Source organism: Hyla sarda, chromosome 4, assembly GCF_029499605.1.
Source record: "Hyla sarda isolate aHylSar1 chromosome 4, aHylSar1.hap1, whole genome shotgun sequence".
In the NCBI taxonomy this organism is placed as follows: Eukaryota; Metazoa; Chordata; class Amphibia; order Anura; family Hylidae; genus Hyla; species Hyla sarda.
In genome coordinates, this window is record NC_079192.1 from 398,881,882 (window position 1) to 398,908,031 (window position 26,150).

The 26,150-nt window shown below is 43.3% G+C and overlaps 1 protein-coding gene across 2 annotated transcripts in view; it reads right to left on the bottom strand.

The window, feature by feature from the left end:
- RIC8B (RIC8 guanine nucleotide exchange factor B) overlaps positions 1-26,150 on the bottom strand; it is a 74,513-nt gene that overhangs the window by 16,558 nt on the left and 31,805 nt on the right. For both annotated transcript variants that reach the window (XM_056517312.1, XM_056517313.1), the window contains exons 5-8: positions 15,911-16,061; positions 10,507-10,602; positions 5,301-5,445; positions 3,523-3,667 (exon numbers count right to left, since the gene is read on the bottom strand). In XM_056517312.1, the coding sequence (XP_056373287.1) occupies positions 3,523-3,667; positions 5,301-5,445; positions 10,507-10,602; positions 15,911-16,061 (537 nt within the window). The remainder of the gene's footprint in view (positions 1-3,522; positions 3,668-5,300; positions 5,446-10,506; positions 10,603-15,910; positions 16,062-26,150) is intronic.

The window sequence follows — 26,150 nt, forward strand, 5'->3', positions numbered from 1 at the left end:
CGCTTGCGTCCAGGTACGCCCCTATGAAAATCCCTAATTTAGGCCTCAAATGCGGATGGTGCTCTCTCACTTCAGAGCCCTGTCGTAATTCAAGGCAACAGTTTAGTGCCACATATGGGGAATCTCCGTACTCGTGAGAAATTACGCTACTAATTTTTGGTGGCTTTTTCTCCTTTTACCCCTTATGAAAAGGTAAAGTTGGGGGCTACTCCAGCATGTTAGTGTAATTTTTATTTTATTTTTTACACTAACATGCTGGTGTTGCCCCATACTTTGGGGAAAAAAAATACCCCCAAAATTTCTCCCATTTACCCCACACAATTTCTCCCAAGTACGGAAATACCCCATATGTGGGCCTAAAATGCTCTGCGGGTGCACAACAAGGCTCAGGAGTGAGAGCGCCTAAACTGGTGATTTGCACAGGTGGTTACAGCGGTTCTGACATAAACGCATAAAAATAAATACCCACATGTGACCCCATTTTGGAAACTACACCCCTCACGGAACGTAACAAGGGGTATAGTGAGCCTTAACACCACACAGGTGACTGAAAGATTTTTGGAACAGTGGTCCGTTAAAATGAAAAATTAAATTTTTCATTTGCACAGCCCACTGTTACAAAGATCTGTCAAACACCAGTGAGGTGTTAAGGCTCACTATACCCCTGTTACATTCCTTGAGGTGTGTAGTTTCCCAAATAGTATGCCATGTGGGGTGTTTTTTGCGGTTCTGGCACCATGGGGGCTTCCTAAATGAGACATGCCCCCAAAAACCATTTCAGTAAAATTCGCTTTCCAAAAGCCCATTGTCGCTCCTTCCCTTCTGAGCAATGTAGTGCACCCGCAGAGCACTTTACATCCACATACGAGGTATTTCCTTACTCAAGAGAAATGGGGTTTCAAATTTTGGGGGACTTTCATATATTACCCCTTGTGAAAATGAAAAATTTGGTTAACATCAGCATTTTAGTAAAAAAAAATGTTTTTCCATTTTCACATCCAACTTTATTGAAAATTCGTCAAACACCTGTGGGGTGTTAAGGCTCAATGTACCACTTGTTACGTTCCTTGAAGGGGTGTAGTTTCCCAAGTAGTACACCATGTGGGGTGTTTTTCGCTGTTCTGGCACCATGGGGGCTTCCTAAATGTGACATGCCCCGCAAAAACAATTTCACCAAAATTAACTCTCCAAAATCCCACTGATCGCTCCTTCTTCTGAGCCCTCTACTGCACCCACAGAGCACTTTACACCCACATATGAGGTATTTCCTTACTCGAGAAAAATTTGGTTACATAATTTGGGGGGCTTTTTCTCCTTTTACCCCTTGCAAGAATAAAAAAAAATATGGGTCTACAAGATTAAGATTTTGAATTTTCGCCTCCACTTTGTTGCTATTCCTGTGAAACACCTAAAGGGTTAACAAACGTTCTGAATGTCATTTTGAATACATTGAGGGGTGCAGTTTTCATAATTGGGTCCATTATGGGGTATTTCTAACATAAAGACCATCAAATTCACTTAAAAACTGAACTGGCCCCTAAAAAAAAAATTCTGATTTAGAAATTTACTTGAAAAATTGGAAAATTGCTGCTGAACTTTGAAGCCTCTGATGTCTTCAAAAAGTAAAAACACGTCAACTTTATGATGTCAACATAAAGTAGATATATTGTATATGTGAATCAATGTATAATTTATTTGGAATATCCTTTTCCTTACAAGCAGAGAGCTTCAAAGTTATAAAAATGCTACATTTTCAAATTTTTCATGAAATTTGGGAATTTTTCACCAAGAAATGATGCAAGTATTGACAGAAATTTACCACTAACATGAAGAAGAATATGTCACAAAAAAACAATCTCAGAATCAAATTCATAAGTAAAAGCATCTCAGAGTTATTAATGCTTAAAGTGACAGTGGTCAGATGTGCAAAAAATGCTCTGGTCCTAAGGGTCAAAATGGGCTCGGTCCCCAAGGAGTTAAGGCCAAAATAGGCTTGGTCCTTAAAGGAATACTCCAGTGCTGAGGGTCCAGAACAAATAGGGCTCTGGCATCACGCTCCGCCCCACGAGACATCACGTTCCACCCCCTCAATGTAAGTCTAAACCAGCGCAGAAGATCACCGATAATACTGATCAGTGCTATGCCTATGCATAGCACCGAACAGTATTAGCAAGCTAATGATTGCTATAGATCAGGGGTCTCAAACTGGAGGTCCTCCCGATGTTTCAAAACTTCAACTCCCAGCATGCCTGGACATGCCCAGACAGCCTTGGCTGCAGTTAACGGCGACTGCCACGCCCCCTCCCGTAGACTTACATTGAGGGGGCGGGGCGTGATGTCTGGAGAGGCTGGGCTGTGACGTCACGAGCTTCGACACCGGCTCTAAGCTTTCGGAACTATTTGTTCTGAACGCTCAGCACCGGAGTACCCCTTTAAGGGGTTAAGCAGGGAACCCCCAAAGTGTATCGACTTGCCAGAGCTTCACATAAATTACCCCACAGGGTTCTAAAAGTTATCCAATGGCATCCATGAAGACAAGTGTAATTGTATAGATACATTTCCTAGGACCTAGAATAACCCTAATGATCTGTAGGTAAATATTATGCCCAGGTAAGTGTATTTCCTTGTTGACACATGTACACGAAATAGGGATTATTTAATATGCCAGCTCAACCTTGGAATCCTGTGTCTTTTGTGGTAGGATGGGGAGTAACCTGACCTGTAGGAGGATGCGGATAATATGAATTATTATTGTCTGCAAGACCGTAATACACCCACTGCCACATAGATAGATATGAGATAGATAGATAGATATGAGATAGATAGATAGATAGATATGAGATAGATAGATAGATATGAGATAGATAGATAGATATGAGATAGATAGATAGATAGATATGAGATAGATAGATATGAGATAGATAGATATGAGATAGATAGATAGATATGAGATAGATATGAGATAGATAGATATGAGACAGATAGATATGAGACAGATAGATATGAGACAGATAGATATGAGACAGATAGATATGAGACAGATAGATATGAGACAGCTATGAGACAGATAGATATGAGACAGCTATGAGACAGCTATGAGACAACTATGAGACAGATATGAGACAGATAGATATGAGACAGATAGATATGAGACAGATAGATATGAGACAGATAGATATGAGACAGATAGATATGAGACAGATAGATATGAGACAGATAGATATGAGACAGATAGATATGAGACAGATAGATATGAGACAGATAGATATGAGACAGATAGATATGAGACAGATAGATATGAGACAGATAGATATGAGACAGATATGAGACAGATAGATATGAGATAGATAGATATGAGACAGATATGAGACAGATAGATATGAGACAGATAGATATGAGATAGACAGATATGAGACAGATAGATATGAGATAGATAGATAGATATGAGACAGATATGAGAGATAGATATGAGACAGATAGATATGAGATAGATAGATATGAGACAATGAGACAGATTCTTACTTCGGTTTTGCCTTGATGTACTCCTCAGTGTCGGTGTCCTCATCATCAGAATACCAGCGATCACCTCTCCCTCCAGCCAGGAGACCTCTAGCAGCAAGAAGCCCTGCAGCATTTCCATAGCCCGTATACTTCAGCAGGTTATCCACTGTCAGGAGAACAACAAGTCGTCACAAATATATACATCCCCGAAAACCCAAGGTCAATACCCCTTCTCCTTACTAATGTCATAGTCACAGAAGGACAGAGATCTGGGCTGCTGTATGCAGAGTCCTTGCACTGATATGATGAATTAAGTATTAGGGGTTACAAAGAAAGATTTCAGGGTTTATTGTTTGTTTTAGACTGTGCTCCTTTTTTTAATAAGCAGAAAAAGTATTCCCCATTGGAAAGATGCAATGGAAAGGAGGACAAGACGAGCTGTAGTAACTCTGTTACCTTCCGCTTTACATACAGTGCTTGCATTCCTCTATAGTCACCTAAAATGGTGTTATATGTAGACCTATTGGGGCATATGGATGGCATGGAGCAGTGTTTCCCAATCAGGGTGCCTTCAGCTGTTGCAAAACTACAACTTTCAGCATGCTGAAAGTTGTAGTTTTGCAGCAGCTGGAGGCACGCTGGTTAGGAAACAATGGCTGTTGTCTTAGACACAAGTCCTTTAAAGGGGTATTCCAGGAAAAAACTTTTTTTTTTTTTTTTTTTTTTTTTTATAAATGAACTGGCTCCAGAAAGTTAAACATTACATTACTTCTATAAAAAAAAAAAAAATCTTAATCCTTCCAATAATTATCAGCTGCTGAAGTTGAGTTGTTCTTTTCTGTCTGGCAATAGTGCTCTCTGCTGACATCTCTGTCTGTCTCGGGAATTGCACAGAGTAGAAGAGGTTTGCTATGGGGATTTGCTTCTACTCCGGACAGTTCCCGAGACAGGTGTCATCAGAGAGCAGTTAGACAGAAAAAAACAGCTCAACTTCAGCAGCTCATAAGTACTGAAAGAATTAAGATTTTTTAATAGAAGTAATTTACAAATCTGTTTAACTTTCTGGAGCCAGTTGATAGATATATATATATATATATATATATATACATATATATATATATATATATATATATATATATATGTTTTTTCCTGGATAACCCCTTTAAGTTTGTCATAGAGATATGTCATAGTGGTTTGACAAACGATCATTTACATGGCAGCCCAGGTGTCCCATTAACATGCACATTAAAGGGGTACTCCGGTGGAAAACAATTTTTTTCAAATCAACTGATGCCGGAAAGTTAAACAGATTTGTAAATTACTTCTATTTAAAAATCTTAATCCTTCCAGTACTTATCAGCTGCTGTATGCTCTAGAGAAAGTTATTCTCTATTTGAATTTCTTTTTCTGTCTGACCACAGTCTGTCTGTCCATGTCAGGAGCTGTCCAGAGCAGTATGGGGATTTTCTCCTGCTCCAGACAGTTCCTGACATGGACAGAGGTGTCAGCAGAAAGCACTGTGGTCAGGCTGGAAAGAAATTAAAAAAGAAAAGAACTTCCTCTGTAGTGTACAGCAGCTGATAAGTACTGGAAGGATTAAGATTTTTACATAGAAATAATTTACAAATCTGTTTAACTTTCTGGCACCAGTTGATTTAAAAGAAATTGTCTTCCAATGGAGTACCCCTTTAAGTTCAGAGCATGCATATCACAACCTTCACCCTAGTGGAGGAGATTAGAGGACCACTGACCAGTTTCTCGTAGACCTTTACAATGTCTGTCAGGTGTTGGTCAATTACCTCTCTCTTTGCACAGGACAAAAAGAAATTCGGCAGCAATCTGCTTGACCCCTAAATCCACATGGGTCATCAATCGCACCAATTTGTTTCTTACAGTCATCCCCACTTCTGGCCTGTTGGATACATCCCTCAGCGGTGGGAGAACCTATATTCAAGTAAAAGAAATACATATATTAAAGGGGTATTCCGGGATTTTTTTTTATTTGACTATGCTACAGGGGCTGTAAAGTTAGTGTAGTTCATAATATAGTGTCTGTACCTGTGTGTGACGGTTTTCTCACAATTCTGTGATTTTCACCCCAATATTTATTTTTATCAGCATACAAAATGACTGTTGTCTCAGATTTTTCCCAGCTTGCAATGCGGCCGAGACCTGACTCACTAGTCAGCTGATGACAGGGAACCTGTCTGCTTCAATGGGTGGAGCGATCGCTTGGTGGGAGAGAGATCAATCTGCAACTAATGCAACAGCTGTAGGCACCCTGATTGAAAACCACAGGTCTTTTGAATGGATGCAGCTCATTTATGTTTCAATGGGTGGGGTGGCTGATGTGTGGGAGGGAGGAAAATGGAATTATGGGATTTGTAGTCAAAAAAAGAAAACTCAAACAGGAAATACCAGGTCACAAAAAGCTAGCCACAGTGTTATGGTAATCTCACAACATAGCCATTAAGCCCCAAGACAAGCGCAGATCCTTCCTAAGCATGTCCATTACTGCCTGCCAGGTACGTACTAAAATTACCTTATGGTGGAGAACCCCTTTAATACAAAAAAAATACATCTATTAAAATTGTCAGCTGCTACCAAGAGCATTTCTTGCTCTGGAGGACTTAATGGTGTTTGTGCCTAACAGGGAGATGCCATTTATTTAAATGCTTACGGATGTGTCAAATATATATGGATATTGATAGCATATGGCAATATGGATATTTCTGTACTTTACTTAAAATAAATGACTTTACCTTAAAAAAAAATAAAAAAATAAAATCCCTAAAATCTTGCCCACTAAGACATCTCCCTTCCCTGCAGTCTGCTGTCCACTGCAATGCCTGTTGTCAGGTTTAAAATGTCTCTAATAACAGAGACACCAAGACAAATTAGAGGAAGAGACTTAGAATGTGCAGGAGAGAGACTGGGTTGTGTGCAGGAAGCGGTCTGTTCAGACAATCTTCACTGTCTCTGAAAGGTAAATAAAGGCTTCCCTCCCATCTCAGCAGTTCAGTGCTTGGTGTAACATTTTCTTTTGTTGTGTTGCAGCTGTAGGTAAACAGTGCTGCCTCTTGTATCTGATCCCCTCATCCCTTTAGTCTGCAGACTTGTCTTCAGAAGCAGTTTAGTACTTAAAAGGGTACTCCTCCCCTAGACATCTTATCCCCTATCCAAAGGATAGGGGATAAGATGTCAGATCGCCAGGGTCCCGCTGCTGGGGACCCCGAGTATCGCTGCTGCGGCACCCCGCTATCATTACTGCGCAGAGCGAGATCTCTCTGCACGTAATGACGGGCAATACAGGGGCCGGAGCATCGTTACGTCACGGCTCCGCCCCTCGTGATATCACGGCCCGCCCCCGTCAATACAAGTCTATGGGAGGGGGCGTGGTGGTCGTCACGCCCCCTGCCATAGACTTGCATTAAGGGGACGGGCCGTGATGTCAAGAGGGGCGGAGCCGTGACGTAACGATGCTCCGGCCCCTGTATTGCCCGTCATTACGCACAGAGCGAACTCGCTCTGTGCAGTAATGATAGCGGGGTGCCGCAGCGGCGATCCCCGGGGTCCCCAGCAGCGGGACCCCGGCGATGTGACATCTTATCCCCTATCCTTTGGATAGGGGATAAGATGCCAGAGGCGGAGTACCCCTTTAAGTAGCCCCTTCCTTGATGTACTGCTGCTGTTTTTTTATTTTTTATTCTGCTCAGAGAGATTTTGGCAAAGCCAAAGCATTACTAACCCCCTTCTTCCTCCACAAGTTATCTATATTTGTGTACTGTGTAAATCACCAGCCCAGTGCCAGCCTGCGCAGTACACCCAGTACACATGGCATAGCAGAGAGGAGTGGGTGTGGTGGACAGGCAACTATGGGAGGAAGCAACTATGTGTGTACTGCTGGCAAACCTGCAAACTGACATGGAGAGAATAAGAAATCGTTGTGCACTAAGGAGGGGAATCTCAGAGGCTCAATAACAGTAGTGAAAGCACTAAAATCCCCTTGTCACCATTCTGTAGGGTTAATATAATCATGTTGTTTTTTTTTTAATAAAAAAAAATATTTCAAAATGATAGGTACAATGTGTAATGGTCAATTTTGCCTATGGTGGCGCGGTAGGAAAGCTGAACACTTGCTGCCAGATTTCTGATCAGGAAAATTTTACATTTTACATACGGTATTGAGGTGCCCCATCCGCAGCCGGTGACTCGGCTTTCCCCCCGAGCTGCAGAACGTAGTGTCTGTCTACACCCGGGAGACTGACAGTGCCGCTGGCCAATCACTGGCCAAGGCGGGACATTGTTGCGATCAGTGATTGGCTGAGCAGTGCTGTGAGGTCACATCTACAGCTCAGGCACCCTCCGGTGAGGCAGACTGTAAGAGGAGATCAGCCAGAGCGAGGGTGTCCTGATATAAAAAACTATGAGGGAGCGGCGGAAGATGAGTTTTAAAGGGGTACTCCAGTGCTCCAGCGTTCTGAACACTTTGTTCTGAACGCTCTGAGCCGGAGGCCGTGATCGCAATGTCATGACCACGCCCCTCATGATGTCATGCCAAATCCCCTCCATTAATGTCTATGGGAGGGGGCGTGTCCACAGACACGCCCCCTCCCATATACATTAATGGAGGGGGCATGGCGTGACATCACGACCACTGTCGCATTTGTTTAAGATGCATGGTGCTGCGGGAGGTCTTGCTGCTGGGGAAGACATCTTATCCACTATGCAAGAATAAAAGAAAGTAGAAAAGCGCTCACCTCCTCCGTGCAAGTGCAGCCAGTCCTCCTTCACTGTCTCCAGAATAAAAGTCCAAGAGTTCACAGCACTGGTAAAACCATTCGTTTATTGAAGTTCCATTAAAATCGACAGGATACAAAAAAGGTGCAAACCAGCATGTTGGAGGTAAAAAAACCTTCCCCCTCTGACACGTTTCCGCCCTACCGGGCCTTAGTCATAGAAGTCTACGACTAAGGCCCGGTAGGTCGGAAACGCGTCAGAGGGGGGAGTTTTTTATTTTATTTTTTACCTCGAACATACTGCTTTGCACCTTTTTTTGTATCCTGTCGATGTCTAGCAACGGCGTACCCCTTTAAGTGTTTGTTATTTTATTAACCCCTTAACGACCACGGACGTAAATGTACGTCCTGGTTTGGCGGTACTTCCCGCACCAGGACGTACATTTACGTCTTGTGTATGACCGCGAGCATCGGAGCTCGCGTCTGTACAGATCACGGCATCTGCGGCAATGCGCATGATAAAATAGATGATCGGATTGCCCGCAGCGCTGCCGCGGTGATCCGATCGTCTGTAATGGCGGCCGGAGGTCCCCTCACCTGGCTCCGGCCATCTCCTGCTCTGGTTTGAGATTGAGCAGACCAGAGCAGGAGATAGCCGATAATACTGATCAGTGCTATGTCCAATGCATAGCACTGAACAGTATTAGCAATCAAATGATTGCTATAGATAGTCCCCTATGGGGACATAAAAAGTGTAAAAAAAAAAAAAAGTTGAAAAATTTAAAAATAAAAAGTAAAAAAAAATGGAAAAATCTCCTCCCCCAATAAAAATAAAAAAATTGTAAATTTTTCTCATTTTACCCCCAAAAAGCTTAGGATTTTTTATTGTAATAAACAAATTTGGAATCGCCGCGTGCGTAAATGTCCGAACTATCAAAATATAATGTTAATGATCCCGTACGGTGAACGGCATAAATGTAAAAAAATTTTAAAAAGTTTCAAAAATGCTGCTTTTTTGTCACACTTTATTAAAAAAAAATGTTAATAAAAAATCATAAAAGTTTTATATATGCAAATGTGGTATCGATAAAAAGTTCAGATGACGGCGCATAAAATGAGCCCTCATACTGCCCTATATACGGAAAAATTTAAGTTATAGGTGGTCAAAATAGTGCGATTTTAGATTACTGATTTTGTACAAAAAGTTTTAGATTTTTCTTTTTAAGCCGTACAAAAATATAAAAGTAAATAGCCATGGGTATCATTTTAATCATATTGACCCACAGAATAAAGAACACATGTCATTTCTACCGTAAAGTGTACAGTGTGAAAACGAACCCATCCAAAATGTCCAAAATTTGGGTTTTCATATAAATTTCCTCCCTAAAAAAAATATTTTTTTGGGTTCGCACTACATTTTATGGTAAAATGAGAGGTTTCATTATAAAGTACAATTGGTCACGCAAAAAACAAGCGCTTATACAGGTCTGTAGATGGAAATATGAAAGAGTTATGGATTTTAGAAGGCGAGGAGGAAAAAACATAAATGCAAAAATAAAATTGGCCTGGTCCTTAAGGTGAAAAAGGACTTGGTCCTTAAAGGGGTACTCCGCCCCTAGACATCTTATCCCCTATCCAAAGGATAGGGGATAAGATGTCAGATCGCTGCGGTCCCACTGCTGGGGAGCCCCGGGATCCCCGCTGCGGCACTGCGCTATCATTACAGCACAGAGCGAGTGCATAAACTTGCATTAAGGGGACGGGCCATGATGTCACGAGGGGCGGAGCCATGACGTCACGCGGCTCCGTCCCCTGTATCGCCCGTCATTACGCACAGAGCGAACTCGCTCTGTGCTGTAATGATAGCGCAGTGCCGCAGCAGGGATCCCCGGGCTCCCCAGCAGTAGGACCGCGGCGATCTGCCATCTTATCCCCTATCCTTTGGATAGGGGATAAGATGTCTAGGGGCGGAGTACCCCTTTAAGGGGTTAAGCAGCCTGGGAACAATGAGAAAATAATCAATTTTAAAAGGACAGACCCTTTAATGTCAGGGCAACCTTCTATCGAAAAAGGCAACCTATGATAACTAGCGCATTTTTTGGTTTACAAGTCTTTCCTTATAACTATAAATGGAGTCTAAATTTAACCGCATCTTTCAAAACTTGTCCCATTGAAGCGCTGCAGTAGAATAGGACGTCACATTCCCAGAATAGAGGTTTCCTGCGGTCATGTGTCTGTATACAATAGCTATATTGAGCGACGTTACCTCGGCTTTGATGTACTTCCGGATGGGTCGGTGCGCTCTGGAACATTCGGTGAGTAAGCTGAGGACAGGAGTGAGACCTTCTCTATAGCTGCAGCCCTGAGAAAAGATGGAAAGAGACGACTGAGACGCTAAAGACACCGAGTATAAACAGGATATAAAGTGGTAAATTAACTTAAATGCAGCAATACAAAGACAAATGGCGGCCAGACACAGGATCCCCGACTCCAAACACAAACTAAATCATCAATGACACTAACAGGACAAACGGGATAACCCTACAAATATACCCCCTACTTCACATTCGGAGGTCTTCATGATTAGGTTGGGGCTCTACGTATCACAAGCAACATGCACATTGCAATTCAGGGGGGGCAGAAATCCTACAGGATTTGCTATAATGGTAAAAAATCTGACAGCATAAGATTTCAAGCGCCCCCGTGGACTTCTATATCGGGGGTCCCTTTCTCAGCACTCTCATATGTCAGCTACTGTAGAAAGTGGCTAAAAACTGAATTTCTACTTTGGAGCCAACACGTAGGGATATTATAAAAGACATCACATTGATTTCAATGGGAACTAGGCAATGCCCAATTTCACCAGCGGTGGCAGCGCAGAGAAACTGAACACTTGTTTGATTACAGTTCATCACTGGGAGGTCTAAGCAGGGGGTGAGGGGGGCTTTCTATCATCAGTTTAAAGCAAAGATCCCTAACCTGGTCCTTAAAGGGGTATTCCAGGAAAAAAAAATTTTTTTTATATCAACTGGCTCTAGAAAGTTAAACAGATTTGTAAATTACTTCTATTAAAAAATCTTAATCCTTTCAATAATTATCAGCTGCTGAAGTTGAGTTGTTGTTTTCTGTCTGGCAACAGTGCTGTCTTGCTATGTGGATTTGCTTTTAAACTGGGCGGTTCCCGAGACAGGTGTCATCAGAGTGCACTTAGACAGGAAAGAATAACTCAACTTCAGCAGCTCATAAGTACTGAAAGGATTAAGATTTTTTAATAGAAGTAATTTACAAATCTGTTTAACTTTCTGGAGCCCGTTGAGATATATATATATATATATATATATATATATATATATATATATAAAAAAAAAAGTTTTTTCCTGGATAACCCCTTTAAGGCCACCAAAAGTCCAGCATTTTATTTGGAGTAACTTAAAAAAATAAAAATGAAAAACAGAATGTTGGTTTGCCTTGAGGACTAGGTTTGGGACCAAAAACTTAAAAGGGGTACTCCACTTGAAAACTTTTTTTTTTGTATTAGCAATGGAACCGCTGGCACAGTGTATTAGGGACTCGCCATCTATAAAAGGAGTGGAGGTGGGAAAAAGGGAATATAAAGTGGGATTGTTCGCAGATGATATTATTTTGAGTTTAATTAACCCAATGGAATCATTAGAAGGGGTAGTGAAAGTGCTAGAAAGTTTTTCTAGAATTAGTTACTACAAAATTAACATTGATAAATCTACGATTTTGGATATTTCCATCCCCCAAATGCTGAAGGAGACTCTTTCTAGCACTTTTTCCTACCAGTGGGCTGAGGGGCAGATTACATACTTAGGGATAATCATTACATATCCCCTTTCCAGGATAGTGGAAGTTAATTGTGCCCGACTAAGATCTATTATATCACGAGATGTCACCCCCTTTTTGAGGCTCCCACTTTCCTGGATGGGTCGAATCTCAGCTGTAAAAATGACTTTACTCCCAAAAGGTATTGTATTATTTCCGTAATTTGGTAGTGCCATTTTCTAATCAGGAGATAAAGAAGTTACAAAATGTATTTATGCAGCTTATATGGCAAAATAAAAAAACGAGGGTTTCAGCAAATATACTGTATCTCCCTGTGAATAAAGGTTGGCTTGGGCTGCCCGAACTTACGATGGTAATTCCATGCGGTGGTCCTTGATCAGGCCCGGTATTGGTGGCAAAATGACAAATTAAAACAGTGGGTTGAAATAGAATCGGAACTTGTAAAGGAGAAATTTTTGGGTGACACACTATGGGGTGCTAAATTAGGTGGGAAAAAACGTAGATTTGAGGTACCCAACTATTGTAACAACATTAAACACTTGGTGCATTAAAGAAATGGGAAACGCATATGCACCACTATCTAAGAATAATTTGCCGTTATCAGTAATAGAAAACTTTATACCAGGCTCAAACTACTCAGGCTGGGCAGCCAGAGGTATCACCAGGTATGGCGACATCTTGGGGAAAGACGGCGCTCTTCTTTCCTTTGAGAATCTCAAAGAGAAATATGACTTACCTGGTGCGGATTTTTATAAGTACTTGCAACTCCGGAGTTACGTATCATGTATTAACCTACCTGTCAAGGGGTACAACACCCGTATGTGTCAACTTTTTGTTAAACAACATTTACAAAAAGGTATCTGTGAGTGGAAGCACTCATTCACACTTAATAGCCGAACTTCTAAATGTATTTCCTTTATGGAAACCACTAGGAAACTGTTATATAGATGGTATTCAACCCCAGCAAAATTATCAAGAATTTTCCCGGAACATTCAAACCTGTGTTGGCGATGCGACCTGAAAGTGGGGACGCTTCTTCACATTTGGTGGGAATGCGAGGAACTTACTAAGGTCTGGGATCAGATTAGGGTAATGATTATTAATATACTCAGAGGCTCCTGTCCTTGGGGACCGGAGGTGGCTCTATTACTTTTACGCCTTGACCACCTCCCTAGCCCGGATTTAGTTGTAATTGTGAACTTGGTAACAATTGTGAAAAACAAAATTGCAACTAATTGGAGAAATACCGAACTCCCCGACCTTACTAATGTACTGAATGTGATGCATCAAATCTGTAAAATGGAATAGAACATAGCACAGTCTTCTAATGACCTTCCGCATTTTTATTATCTATGGTCCAAATGGTTAAAATATAGACCCTTGGCAAATGAGCTACTGGTTTGATTTACGGGATTTCCATGGCGGTCCTCCAGCCTTCTTTCTTTTAAATTTTTTTTTTTTTTTTTTGCTTCTCTGTGCACCATATTTGCTTGTTGAGTGTTTTTTTGCTTGATTTGATTGTTACCATGTAATGTATGCAAAGAATGATAAAAGAAAAAAAGGAAAACTTTTTTTTTTTTTTTTTTTTAAATCAACTGATGCCAGAAAGTTACAGATTTGTAAATTACTTCTATTAAAAAATCTTAATCTTTCCAGTACTTATCAGCTGCTGTATGCTCCACAGGAAGTTCTTTTATTTTTGAATTTCCTTTCTGCATGACTGCAGTGCTCTCTGCTATCGCCTCTGTCCATTTTAGGAAATGTCCATAGCAGGATAGGTTTGCTATGGGGATTTGCTCTTACTCTGTAGGTGTCAGCAGAGAGCACTGTGGTAAGACAAAAAATAATTTCCTTTGGAGCATACAGCAGCTGATAAGTACTGGAAGGATTAAGATTTTTTAATAGAAGTAATTTACAAATCTGTTCAACTTTCTGGAGCCAGCTGATTTAAAAAAATATTTTCCAGCAGACTACCCCTTTAAAAAGAGAAGAAGCGTTTTTTTCTAATATTAGACAACCCCTTTAAAGAAAACCTGTCATCACTTTCATGCTGCCTGAACCACGAGTCATTGGGTTGATTCTCCAGCAGCTTCTCTTTGCCACACCAGTCTTGACTGATAGATACTCAATACTCAATACTCAAACAAGGAGAGCTCTATCAAAGAAGAACAGCAGGACAATTAGAAGCAGCCAGGGAACACCCCAAAAACTTGTGTTTTGAGCAACATTATAGTAATGACAGGTGCCCTTTAATGTTAGGGGGCCATTCTAACAAAAACAGGAATTTAGGAAATTATGTGAGGGGACAAAAATGACTGACACAGGGAGAGATGAGGGGACAGAAATGACTGTGACACAGGGAGAGATGAGGGGACAGAAATGACTGACACAGGGAGAGATGAGGGGACAGAAATGACTGTGACACAGGGAGAGATGAGGGGACACAAATGACTGTGACACAGGGTGAGATGGGGGGCCAGAAATGACTGTGACAAAGGGAGAGATGAGGGGACAGAAATGACTGTGACACAGGGAGAGATGAGGGGCCAGAAATAACTGTGACACAGGGAGAGATGAGGGGCCAGAAATGACTGTGACACAGGGAGAGATGAGGGGCCAGAAATAACTGTGACACAGGGAGAGATGAGGGGCCAGAAATGACTGTGACACAGGGAGAGATGAGGGGCCAGAAATGACTGTGACACCGGGAGAGATGAGGGGACAGAAATGACTGTGACACAGGGAGAGATGAGGGGACAGAAATGACTGACATAGGGAGAGATGAAAGGGACACTAATGACTGTGACACAGGGAGAGATGAGGGGACAGAAATGACTGTGACACAGGGTGAGATGGGGGGCCAGAAATGACTGTGACAAAGGGAGAGATGAGGGGACAGAAATGACTGACATAGGGAGAGATGAAAGGGACACTAATGACTGTGACACAGGGAAGAGATAAGGGGACACTAAGGACTGTGACAAAACAAATAGATGGGGAGTCACTAATGACTGCGACACAGGGAGAGATGAGGGGACAGAAATGACTGCGACACAGGGAGAGATGAAAGGGACACTAATGACTGTGACACAGGGAAGAGATGAGGGGACACCAAGTACTGTGACACAAGGAAAAGATGAGGAGTCACTAATGACTGCGACACAGGAAGAGATGAGGGGACAGAAATGACTGCGACACAGGGAGAGATGAAAGGGACACTAATGACTGTGACAAAACAAATAGATGAGGAGTCACTAATGACTGCGACACAGGGAGAGATGAGGGGACAGAAATGACTGAGACACAGGGAGAGATGAGGGGACAGAAATGACTGCGGCACAGGGAGAGATGAGGGGACAGAAATGACTGCGACACAGGGAGAGATGAGGGGACAGAAATGACTGCAACACAGGGAGAGATGAGGGGACAGAAATGACTGCAACACAGGGAGAGATGAGGGGACAGAAATGACTGCAACACAGGGAGAGATGAGGGGACAGAAATGACTGTGACACAGAGAGAGATAAGGGGACACTAAGGACTGTGACACAGGAAAGAGATGAGGGGGACACTAATGACTGTGACACAGGAAGAGATGAGGGGACAGTAATGACAGTGACACACATGCAGACATGAGAGGGACACACTGATCACATAACGCAACGTTGTGTGACGTACAGCATGCTGGCTCCTAACTATCTGCTGGCCCCTAGATTAATAACAAATTTGTCAAGCCCTGCGTGAGATGGATGTTTTTTAATTTTTTTTATTATTATTATATTATTATTTTTTTAATATATCCATTTCCCAATGAGCATAGTTGTTCTGTAACCCTTTCCCGCCAAATCGCTAAAAGCCGGTACCTTGTCGATCCTCTTCTCCATGAAGTCCAGAATGAGTTGGATAGCCTCCATATCCGGTTCATTGTTATTCGCAGACATTTCTTTCCCTGAAGGGTTAATGAGGACATCCAGGCAAGAAACGGGAATGTTGCTCAACAGATTGATCGTATTGCTGGGGAAAGAAGGGAGTAAAAAATATATATATTTATATATATTAATAATAATAATAATAATAAATAATAAAATTAATATAATAAATACAAATAATTAATATAATAAATAAAATAAATAATTTCTAAATCATAGTTATAAAACTGCAACTCCTATTGTATTTCCATTTATAACAGCTGGAGTGCCAGAAATTGCCTCTAGAACAGTGTTTCCAAACCAGTGTGCCTCCAGCTGTTGAAAAACTACAATTCCTAGCATGCCCGGACAGCCTTTGGCTGTCCGGGCATGCTGGGAGTTGTAGTTTTGCAACAGCTGTAGGCACACTGGTAGGAAAACGCTGCCCTAGAGGCAAGTTTCCATACAACTGGTTAGATCCTCAAATTAAAGCAAAAGCTCACATGTATGTTCGCACGTAAGGCGTCAAAATGTTTTTGCAGGGAACGCAGAAGGCTTATATATTAGCATGTTGCGCGGCTAAGGAAGTTTAGAAAAACATGGCTTTTTTAGCCCAGTTCACATTAATGGAGCTGAGCTGCAATACCAGACACAACCCATGGACACAGGTGGCGCTGTTCCTGAAGGAAAGCAGCATTGGCTTTCCAATACTGTGCAAACCTTAAAAAGGGGTTTGTTCGGTTATGTAAAAAACGTATCCCCAAGACACAGTACGCGACCTGGTCCCATGGCATAAGTGGGACGCCAACTACTTTGTACACTGGGAGTTGTGCAATTTCCTGCCTCCCTCCCTGGACCTGTAGGTTACATTTCCTGTCCCAACCCTGATTTAAAGGGGTATTCTGGTTTCAAGAAAAAAAATATATATATTATATTTTATATATATATATATATATATATATATATATATCTCATTATTATTATTATTAATTATTATTATTATTAATATATATGCAGTGAAATCTCCCTTAGCGGACACCTCCCAATAGTGGACAGTTCTTAATTCCCCGACAGAGTCCCATAAGACTTCATGTATTTGCACCCTCCGAATAGGGGACATTCCCAATAGCGGATGCGGACATACCTAATAGGGGACAAAACACTCCCATTAGGGGGACAAAACACTCCCATTAGGGGGACAAAACACTCCCATTAGGGGACAAAACACACCCAATAGGGGACAAAACACACCCATTAGGGGGACAAAACACACCCAATAGGGGACAAAACACACCCAATAGGGGGACAAAACACTCCCATTGGGGGACAAAACACTCCCATTAGGGGGACAAAATACTCCCATTAGGGGGACAAAACACTCCCATTAGGGGGACAAAACACTCCCATTAGGGGACAAAACACTCCCAATAGGGGAGAACCAGGCTTATGTGCCGACCCTACCTTGTACACAGGTCCCCTGTCTGGGGGTACAGCCAATACCCCAGTAAGGGGCCCAGACACCTGCTGCACCCCCCTGCAGCAGCCCCAGCACAGAATCAGAAGACCGATGTTTGAAGGAGATATCCAGTGCTAAAAAACGTACCCCCTATGCTAAGGAGAGGGGATAAGTTTCAGATCACAGGGGGTCTGACCGCTGGGACCCCCGCGATCTCGTGTACGTGGCCCTGGCAGCCGTGGGAAGGGGGCGTGTCCACCACCTCACGAAGCAGCAGTTGACACGCCCCCTCAATACAACTCTATGGCAGAGCCGGAGCGTTGCCTTTGGCAATCTCCGGCTCTGCCATAACGATGTATTGAGGGTGGCGTATCGGCCGCCGCTTTGTGCGGTGGTCGACACCCGTTATCTGGCCAGCGAGCCAGGGCCCCGTACAGAAGATCGCAGGGGGCCCCAGCAGTCAGACCCCCCGTGATCTGAAACTTATCCCCTATCCTTAGGATAGGTGATACATTTTTCAGCACTGGGCTACCCCTTTAAACAGTGGTTTCCTTCTTCTGTACGTCTGCCGGCCACATCATTTACCCCCCTGCTTCCCTGATCCCCCCCTGTGCCAAATCTTGCCCCCCTTATTACCCCCTTTGCCACATAATTTCCTCTTAATCCCCCCCCCCCAGCTATTTAATTCTCCCTTTAATACCCTCTGTGCAAATTCATCATCCCCTCTTTACCACCCCTTGTGCCATTTCATCCCCCCTTTATCCCCCTTTGCCACTTCATAAAGAGGGGGTGATGAATTTACACAAAGGGTAATGAAGGGGGAATTAAATGGCACAGGGGATCAAGGGGGGGGATAATTTGGCACAAGGCACTAGGGAACAAGGTGGCACGGTATAAATGGGGGTGAAATTATACAGGGTAGGGATAAGGGGTGATTAAAAGGTCACTGGGAGATTGTACTGTAATATTCCTTTTTATCAAGTTTTATAGGTAATTACACTACGGGGTGAGTACAGGACAGTGTTCAGTAATTAAGGAATAATAAGGGACATCTCTCAATAGTGGACACATTTTTATTCCCCGTGAGTGTTCGCTATTGGGAGATCCATCACAGTTGTTTTCCTTGGTCTTCCGGATCTTTTGGTGTTGCTGAGATCACCGATGCGTTCCTTCTTTTTAACAATGTTCCAAACAGTTGTTTTGTCCACGCCTAATGTTTTGGTTCTCTCTGATGGATTTGTTTAGTTTTTTCAGCCTAATGATGGCTTGCTTCACTGATAGTGACAGCTCTTTGGATCTCATCTTGAGAGTTGACAGCAACAGATTCCAAATGCGAATAGCACACTTGAAATGAACTCTGGACCTTTTAGGCTGGGTTCACACTGTGGAATTTCGGGGCAGAATTTCTGCCGGAGATCGAGCCAGCGGCACTAGGACCGCGCGGACTGCATTGTCGTCCCCATAGATGGCAATGCATTTCTGGGTGGATCTTTTGGGAGATCTGCTCAGAAATGCATTGACATCTATGGGGGACAGCAATGCAGTCCACGTGGTCCTAGTGCCTCCGCCTTGATCTCTGGAAGAAATTCTGCCCAGAGATTCCACAGTGTGAACCCAGCCTTATCTGCTCATTGCAATTGGGATAATGAGAGAACAACAACACACACCTGGCCATGGAACAGCTGAGAAGCAAATTGTGCCATTACTTTCGGTCCCTTAGCAAGTGGGAGGCACATATGCAAACTGTTGTAATTCCTACACCGTTCACAAATATCCTCAAATTAAAGGGGTATTCCAGGCCAAAACTTTTTTTTTTTATATATCAACTGGCTCCGGAAAGTTAAACAGATTTGTAAATTACTTCTATTAAAAAATCTTAATCCTTCCAATAGTTATCAGCTTCTGAAGTTGAGTTGTTGTTTTCTGTCTAACTGCTCTCTGATGACTCACGTCCCGGGAGCTGTGCAGTTCCTATGGGGATATTCTCCTATCATGCACAGCTCCCGGGACGTGACATCATCATTGAGCAGTTAGACAGAAAACTTCAGAAGCTAATAACTATTGGAAGGATTAAGATTTTTTAATAGAAGTAATTTACAAATCTGTTTAACTTTCCGGAGCCAGTTGATATATAAAAAACATTTTTGGCCTGGAATACCCCTTTAATTTGAGGGTATATATATATATATATATATAAAAAGTTTTTGCCTGGAATACCCCTTTAAAGGGGTACTCCGGTGAACACCTTTTTTCTTTTAAATCAACTGGTGGCAGAAAGTTAAACATATTTGTAAATTACTTCTATTAAAAAAATCTTAATCCTTCCAATACTTATTAGCTGCTGAATGCTACAGAGGAAATTCCTTTCTTTTTGGACCACTGATGACATCACGAGCACAGTGCTCTCTGCTGACATCTCTGTCCATTTTAGCAACCGTGCATAGCAGATGTATGCTAAGGGCAGCATGGTGGCTCAGTGGTTAGCACTGCTGCCTTTCAGTGCTGGGGACTTGGGTTCAAATCCCACTAAGGATGACAATAAATAAAGCGTTATTATTATTATTATAATAAAGTCAGCAGAGAGCACTGTGCTCGTGAGGTCATCAGAGAGCATTCCAAAAAGAAAATAATTTCCTCTGTAGTATTCAGCAGCTAATAAGTACAGGAAGGATTAAGATTTTTTAATAGAAGTAATTTACAAATATGTTTAACTTTCTGCCACCAGTTGATTTACAAGAAACAAGGTTTCCACCGGAGTACCCCTTTAAAGCTGACAATCTGCAGTGAAAGCACATCTTGTTCGTTTCATTTCAAATCCATTGTGGTGGTGTACAGAGCCAAAAATGTTAGAATTGTGTCGATGTCCCAATATTTAGGGACCTGACTGTAATAATCAGACAAAAATAAGTCCTAAACTTGATGGAACTGCCGGAGCTTCACCTAACGGAGCCCGATGGCAGTGTGAACGAGGCCTTACTTTTCAAAATGGAAAATATCTTGTGGCCATGTGATGATCACAAAAGGTGTACAACTCAACAAGCAGCGACTCTCTCAACCTGGCTATAGGTTACACAAGTGGTTTCCAAACTGCTGCCCTTCAAGCGGTTGCAAAACTACAACTCCCAGCATGCCCGGACAGCCAACGGCTGTCCGGGCATGCTGGGAGTTGTAGTTTTGCAACAGCCCACTGGGTTACACGGTCTGGAAACCACTAGGGTTACACGGTCTGGTGTTGATCTAAGGAGCCTATATGTAATTCCACATTTCCCCTACAGCAGGCGCTGCTAGTATAATGCATAATGTAACAAAATCACCAGTTTCGGGAGCAAGACCCTCATGGTGAAGGGGGTTGATGGTAATGCCACTATTAGGCTGGGACGGGTGGCACAATATACTGACCGATACATCACACATTTCTACCGCCACATCGCGCCATCCTTAACCAGTCCTAGTACGTCCCCCTGCTCCCAAGTCCTCTATCTGGATTTTCCTAACAAGCTAAAACCGAAACCCTCTTAAAAAAAAAAAAAAAAAAAAACATTTTCTGCATGGCTGTGCCCAAACAATAGTTTTTTTGACGGCGAGGGCACACGGTGATCTTCGTCAGGTCCCTGACACTTTTATTTGTGGAATACAAGTGTATAAAATGTTCTTGGTACCAGAGCCTTGGGCTGTGAACACAATGGTCCCCGCATTCCTAAGTCAGTATGTATATAATAACATTAGTGCTCCTTTCTCTCTCCCCCCCCCCCGGCGGTCATTAATCACTCCCGACGTGCCCCTCACCCCCTTCCTCCTACCATGCAGGGGCTTCACTCCGGGACACCTCCGTGTGGGAATGAAGAGGAGTTTAGCACAGGATGCTCCACATTGCTGCATATAAATAGGATGAATGGCTACGAGACATTTACACCAAGGTTTTTCGGATTCTTGCATTCCAGCAAAAAACTTAGTTAGGCCAAAAAATGGAGCGCGGGCAAAACAGGTATCGGGGCACAAAGCCGGAGAATCGTTTAAAATAGATAAATAATTATTTTTTTAAACATTTTTTCTCAACTTTCTAAAAAAGAATATTCACAAATAATTTAGTTTTAATTTAGAAAAATAACTAGAGCTGGGCGGTATGACCAAATATGTGTATCACGGTATTTTTGTAACTTATGGTGGTTCCACGGTATATATATCGGTATTTCTTTCACCACCACCCCCCCCCCCCCCCCAAATCATGTTACCCGCCAGCGCTGTTCTGCTCCCCCACCAAATCATGTTACCCACCAGCGCTGTTCTGCTCCCCCCACCAAATCATGTTACCCGCCAGCGCTGTTCTGCTCCCCCCACCAAATCATGTTACCTGCCAGCGCTGTTCTGCTCCCCCCAACAAATCATGTTACCCGCCAGCGCTGTTCTGCTCCCCCCACCAAATCATGTTACCCGCCAGCGCTGTTCTGCTCCCCCCACCAAATCATGTTACCCGCCAGCGCGGTTCTGCTCCCCGCACCAAATCATGTTACCCGCCAGTGCTGTTCTGCTCCCCCCACCAAATCATGTTACCCCCCAGCGCTGTTCTGCTCCCCCCAACAAATCATGTTACCCGCCAGCACGGTTCTGCTCCCCGCACCAAATCATGTTACCCGCCAGTGCTGTTCTGCTCCCCCCACCAAATCATGTTACCCCCCAGCGCTGTTCTGCTCCCCCCAACAAATCATGTTACCCGCCAGCGCTGTTCTGCTCCCCCCACCAAATCATGTTACCCCCCAGCGCTGTTCTGCTCCCCCCCACCAAATCATGTTACCCCCCAGCGCTGTTCTGCTCCCCCCACCAAATCATGTTACCCGTCAGCACTGTTCTGCTCCCCCCACCAAATCATGTTACCCGCCAGCGCTGTTCTGCTCCCCCCACCAAATCATGTTACCTGTCAGCGCTATTCTGCTCCCCCCACCAAATCATGTTACCTGTCAGCGCTATTCTGCTCCCCCCACCAAATCATGTTACCCGCCAGCGCTGTTCTGCTCCCCCCAACAAATCATGTTACCCGCCAGCGCTGTTCTGCTCCCCCCACCAAATCATGTTACCCGCCAGCGCTGTTCTGCTCCCCCCACCAAATCATGTTACCCGCCAGCGCTGTTCTGCTCTCCCCCACCAAATCATGTTACCCGCCAGCGCTGTTCTGCTCTCCCCCACCAAATCATGTTACCCGCCAGCGCTGTTCTGCTCCCCCACCAAATCATGTTACCCGCCAGCGCTGTTCTGCTCCCCCCACCAAATCATGTTACCCGCCAGCGCTGTTCTGCTCCCCCCACCAAATCATGTTACCCGCCAGCGCTGTTCTGCTCCCCCCACCAAATCATGTTACCCGCCAGCGCTGTTCTGCTCCCCCCCCCAACAAATCATGTTACCTGCCAGCGCTGTTCTGCTCCCCCCCCAACAAATCATGTTACCCGCCAGCGCTGTTCTGCTCCCCCCACCAAATCATGTTACCTGTCAGCGCTGTTCTGCTCCCCCCACCAAATCATGTTACCTGTCAGCGCTGTTCTGCTCCCCCCACCAAATCATGTTACCCGCCAGCGCTGTTCTGCTCCCCCCACCAAATCATGTTACCTGTCAGCGCTGTTCTGCTCCCCCCACCAAATCATGTTACCTGTCAGCGCTATTCTGCTCCCCCCACCAAATCATGTTACCCGCCAGCGCTGTTCTGCTCCCCCCACCAAATCATGTTACCCGCCAGCGCTGTTCTGCTCCCCCCCCAATTAATGATCAGCCCAGCGGGGTACTACTCACATGTGTCACCCGCAAGCACTGCCCTCCTCCTCTTTGTTGGGGGCCTCCGTCGCTGGAACTCTATACTATAAGCCAGTGGTCTCCAACCTGCGGACCTCCAGATGTTGCAAAACTACAACTCCCAGCATGCCCGGACAGCCAACGCACTGTCATGTAAGAAGCCGGCCAGAGCTCCTTACATGACAGTGGGCTCAGCCTATCACTGACCGGGGCGGGACATCACTGCGGCCGGTCATAGGCTGATGGCTGTCCCACGTTCCCATCCCCAGCATGAGGCCGACGTAGGTAAGTTAAAGTAAATTTTCTTTATCTTTTGAAGCCCGGGCATAGGGATACAGAGTACAGCAGTGGTCTCAAACCTGCGGACCTCCAGCTGTTGCAAAACGACAACTCTGTGGACTGGTCTGTGGACAAGACAAAAAATTAATTCAAAAAGAAAAAGAATTTCCTCTGTAGCCTACAGCTGCTAAAAAGTACTGGAAGGGTAAATATCTTTTAATAGAAGTCATTTACAAAATAAAAATAAAAATTATATATATAATATAGTTTTCCACCGGAGTACCCCTTTAAATATAAAATAATGGACCATTAACATTCGTTAAAACATCAGTTTATCACCGTTTATGTTTAAAGGGGTACTGTGCCCCACAACACCTTATCCCAAAGGATAGGGATAGATTGTTTGATCGCGGGGGGTTTGGCCGTTGGGACCCCCGCGATCTCCAGGTCCGGCATTGCGGATGTAGGGAACACTGAACGCCATGCCCCCTCCATTCAGGTCTATGAGAGGGGGGAGTGACGGCTCTTACATAGCGGTCACGCCTCCTCTTATAGACATGAATGAAGGAGGCGTGGCAGCTGTGGTCGCCAGTCATCTGGCATGGAGCGAAGTTTGCTCCATGCACCGGATGACTGGGGTGCAGAGGCGGAGATCACGGGGTTCCCAGTGGCCGGACCCTGTGATGTGATGTTTAGGGGCCCCTTTAACCATTTCTGTTCTGGTTTTTTTCTGAGCATGCTCAGTAGCAAGCTCAGTAGTATGCTCCATCACCATAGACTTTAATGCAAAGTTACTAACGTATGTTAGAATGTCCTTCATTTCTGACAAATAAAAATAAATGCCCAGTAATTTTTTTTTCCATTAAAATAACAGAAATTAAGTGGAACTGATGAAAACTGAGGATATCGGGCATGAAATAACACTTGAAATGACAATTTAATTTCAGTTACTGAGTAACGGCAATAAAAAACGCTGATATGAACCCAACCTTAGGAAACAACTGATGATAAAGTTTGGAATTAGGAAACAACTGATGGTAAAGTAATCCCCATAACTAGTTGATTGGTAGGGTCCATGACTAGGAATGCCGCATAAAGCAGATACATCAATATATAAACACCAACGCATTTCAAACATCCAGCCTTCGGCTGGATGTTTGAAACGCGTTGGTGTTTATATAATGATATAATCAATATATATCAATATATGAACCCAACCTTAGGAAACAACTGACGATAAAGTTTGGAATTAGGAAACAACTGATGGTAAAGTAATCCCCATAACTAGTTGATTGGTATGCCGCATAGGAATGCCGCATAAAGCAGATACATCAATATATAAACACCAATGCATTTCAAACATCCAGCCTTCGGCTGGATGTTTGAAACGCGTTAGTGTTTATATAATAATATATCTGCTTTATGCGGCATTCCTAGTCATGGACCCTACCAATCAACTAGTTATGGGGATTACTTTACCATCAGTTGTTTCCCAATTCCAAACTTCATCATCAGTTGTTTCCTAAGGTTGGGTTCATATCAGCGGCTGGATGTTTGAAACGCGTTGGTGTTTATATAAGGATATATCTGATGTATGCCTAAAAACCTAACGCTTTTTTTTTAGAATACGATGCTCGAGTGTTATCCTTATGCGCCTTCAGTCCCCTACATGCATGCTCAGCCACCACTCCATTCACTGTCTATGGGACTTCCAGATATTGCCGAGCACTGAACATGGCAGTGTTTAGAAGACAATAAATAGAAAGGGAGCCATGAGATCCTGTTTCCTGCCTTGTCAAGGGTTGTACTCCGCCACCGCAGCCTAGGCTACAGCTCTTTCTCTCTTTGACGGCACCAACAACCAACGCGACACAGAAGCCCAGAGGGACATCCAACCCTACCATCCCAGATAGGGATAACAGATAAATCGGGAAAGTACAGGAATACAGGTAGTGTACTGAAGGGGGTCCCCAAATGGGTGTATGGACATGGACTGTCCAGTTGAGGCAGAACGTACCAACTTTATTCTACAGCAAATCCACAGCATAATCTGTATGGATTCAAATCTGCAGCGGTAAAAGCTACATGTGAATAGGGTTTCGGAAACTTTTCATATTTACTGTTCAGTACTTCACTGTGAATTTTTTGGTTGCCATACTGCACTGAGAAACTGCAACAGATCCGCAACACATGGCCTGAGGGTATAATTTAATATACAAAGGGGTTATCCAGGAAAAAATAATTTTTTTATATATCAACTGGCTCCAGAAAGTTAAACAGATTTGTAAATTACTTCTATTAAAAAATCTTAATCCTTTCAGTACTTATGAGCTTCTGATGTTAAGGTTGTTCTTTTCTGTCTAAGTGCTCTCTGATGACTTGTGTCTCGGGAACTGTCCAGTTTAGAAGAGGTTTGCTATGGGGATTTGCTTCTAAAATGGGCGGTTCCCGAGACAGGTGTCATCAGAAAGCACTTAGACAGAAAAGAACAACCTTAACTTCAGAAGCTCATAAGTACTGAAAGGATTAAGATTTTTTAATAGAAGTAATTTACAAATCTGTTTAACTTTCCGGAGCCAGTTGATATAGAAAAAAAATAGTTTTTTCCTGGATAACCCCTTTAAAAGAGGGTTCTACAGATTAGAAAAAGAATTTCATTTGTTCAGAATCATCAGAATGGAG